The 2,898-nt window shown below is 44.3% G+C and overlaps 1 protein-coding gene across 1 annotated transcript; it reads right to left on the minus strand.

The window, feature by feature from the left end:
• Nucleotides 1-881: 881 nt before the first annotated feature.
• Nucleotides 882-2,581, minus strand: LOC149210697 (uncharacterized). Its single transcript, XM_089399058.1, has 4 exons — nt 2,065-2,581; nt 1,747-1,968; nt 1,400-1,623; nt 882-1,289 (listed from the first exon to the last, which is right to left on the minus strand). The coding sequence occupies exons 1-4, from the start codon at nt 2,579-2,581 to the stop codon at nt 882-884; spliced, it is 1,371 nt and encodes a 456-aa protein (XP_089255184.1).
• Between the last annotated feature and the right edge of the window lie 317 nt (nt 2,582-2,898).

Raw genomic sequence — 2,898 nt, forward strand, 5'->3', positions numbered from 1 at the left:
AAGTCCACCCACCGAGCTTGCCTAGCATTTAAAGTCGGCTGGTTAAAATAACTAGTCAGGCTGTGGTGGTCTGTCATCAATAAAAATTTCCTCCCCACCAAATAATGACGCCACATCTTTAAAGCGTGTATGACAGTGGTCAGTTCCAGATCATAAGCAGAATATTTCTGTTCATGCTCTTTCAATTTTCTGGACTCGTAGGCGATCACTTTTCCTTCTTGCATCAACACTCCCCCTACTCCTTCTTTACTCGCATCTGTGCAGACCACGTAATCCTTTTCCGGGTCTGCTATGCTCAATATTGGTGCGGTTGTGAGCAGATGTTTGAGCTGTTCAAAACTCCTTTGACATTCCGCAGTCCATTTAAATATTTTTCCCTTTTTTTGTAGGGAAGTGATAGGGTAAGCAACTCTTGAAAACCCTTCCACAAACCGCCTGTAGTATCCTGCCAGTCCCATGAAAGATCTTATGTCTGCCACATCCTTCGGTATTGGCCACTCCATTATGGTCCTTATCTTTTCGGGATCCACTGCAATACCCTCTTTGGTGATAATATGTCCCAGGTACTGGATCTGCTCCTTATAGAAATCACATTTGCTATACTTGGCGTACAGTTGATGTTCCCGTAGTGTTTGTAACACTAGCCTGAGATGCTCCTCATGTTCTTTGACATTCCGGGAATATATTAGTATATCATCAATAAAAATTAACACAAACTTATCTAAATACCGATGAAATATGTTATTCATCAAGCACATAAATGTCGCAGGTGCATTGGTCAGCCCGAAAGGTAGTACCACAAACTCATAGTGTCCATAGCGAGTTCGAAAAGCGGTTTTGGCTATGTCCTCCTCCTTAATTCTGATTTGATGGTATCCGGATCACAAATCAATTTTTGAAAATACCGTTGCCCCTTTCACCTGATCAAAAAGTTCATCAATACGGGGTAGTGGATATTTATTCTTAACTGTCAATTTATTCAGCTGTCGATAGTCCATGCACATACGAAGAGTTCCATCCTTCTTCTTGACGAACAGTACAGGAGCTCCCCAGGGTGATACACTGGGGTGGATGTATTTCTTGTCCAACAGCTCTTGCAGTTGCATCTTTAATTCTGTCAATTCTGGTACGCTCATCCGATATGGTGCTCGGGACACCGGGGCTGCACCAGGTATCAATTCTATGGTAAAGTCCAAGTCTCTTTTAGGTGGCAGCCCTGGTATTTCTTCGGGAAACACATCTGCAAACTCTTGCACCACTGGGATGCTTTCCAAGGTAACAGTTTTATCCTTTGAATTGGCATAACCCACTTGAATAGCATATACTTGACATTTTTTCCTGATGCACTTTGCCAATTGTGAGGCGGTAATTGGCCGAATCTGTACCGGCCTCACAATACCTTGGATCTCTTGTTTTTCCCCAGTTCGTCTTGGTAAGAAATTGTCTTTGTTTTACAATTTATTATGGACCATCGTTTTTCCAGCCAGTCCATCCCTATCAGCACATCATATGATCCGAGAGGAAGTATGTTCAATTCTGCCGTCACAGTCTGACCTGCTATCTTCAGTGGGCAGTTATTGACCTTGGCTAGCACTCGCCTTTTTGCCCCTGTAGCGAGCTGAACTAGCCATGGATTTTTAAACTTAACAGATTGCAATTTACAATTTTCCACAACCTTGGGACTAACATAACTTAATGTAGCTCTAGGGTCAATTAAAATAGAAACAGTTCGATCAAAAATCTTACCTTCGAACTCCACCATAGTCAGTTGGTATTCAGCTTGATGGTCCTCGAGGGCAGCATTAATTCTTGGTATGGTCCGAGCCACGTCTCCCACTGTAGATGCTTCATAAATCTGTGACACTTGATCATTACCCTTTCGGTGAGGACAGTTCTTAATGTAGTGTGGCCCGCCACAGCCCCAGCACTGTACTGGCGGCCTAGCTGCCCCTTCGTTATCAACTCTGCCTGGTTGCTCACTAAATCTGGATTCGATGGGTGGCTTTAATCTGAGCTAATTTTTGGGCTGGTTCCTACTGTTTGGCCCCTTGGAAGGTCCCTTACTGAAGCTGCCATGAGCTCCCTTGGCACCCACAGTCATCCTACTACCCTTTCTATCCGTCCATCGCTTTCCAAAATTTTCTCCCTTCTGTTTATTCTGCTGGTAGCAAATCCTAGCTTTCCGTATCGCTTCATCCATTGTTTTCGGGTTGTCAAACTCGATTCTTTCCCTCATTGCCTGGGGTAGACTGCTAACAAACCGCTGTACTTTTTCCTTTTCTTCCCGTATGTACGGTACATAGCGGAGCAGAGAGGTAAATTTAGTGATAAATTCATCCATTGTCTGCTGCCCAAGCCACAGATCATGAAATTCCCTCGCCTTTTCGTCATAGAAACGTTCAGTCAAATATTTTTCTTTAAAGTATCTTTGAAAAGTTTCCCAAGTTATGTCCTGCTCACTTACCCCCCGTACTATCTTGACCTCCTCCCACCATAAGGTAGCTTTGCCTTGCAGCTGGAAAATAGCCAGCCGCGCCTTGAGATTGTGATCATACTCGTATACTTGGAAATATTTGTTCATATTAATTAACCAGGCCTCCGCTGCCTCCTCCAACTCCCCATCGAAATATGGTGGCTTGATCTTTCAGAACTCCCCCTGCAACTCTATCCGTTGTCTCTTTGAGGTTCGATGTTCAGAGGCATTGTCGGATTTCTCCCCTCGAATCTCCTCCCTTCCTTCTGTCTCCTCCTGATCGGTATGATAACCCTGTTCCTCTGACACACGCGTATGCTCAGGACTGGGATTCGGCTGGCGCTGATTTTGTTTATCTGACAAACTTTTCAGGATTTTCTCCTGTTCCATGGTCAACCTTGCGTTGTCCTCCCATAGACGGGCCA

This window comes from Pinus tabuliformis, chromosome 1_2, assembly GCF_031772625.1.
Source record: "Pinus tabuliformis cultivar Carrire ecotype Pingquan chromosome 1_2, CPIR1, whole genome shotgun sequence".
Lineage (NCBI taxonomy): Eukaryota > Viridiplantae > Streptophyta > Pinopsida > Pinales > Pinaceae > Pinus > Pinus tabuliformis.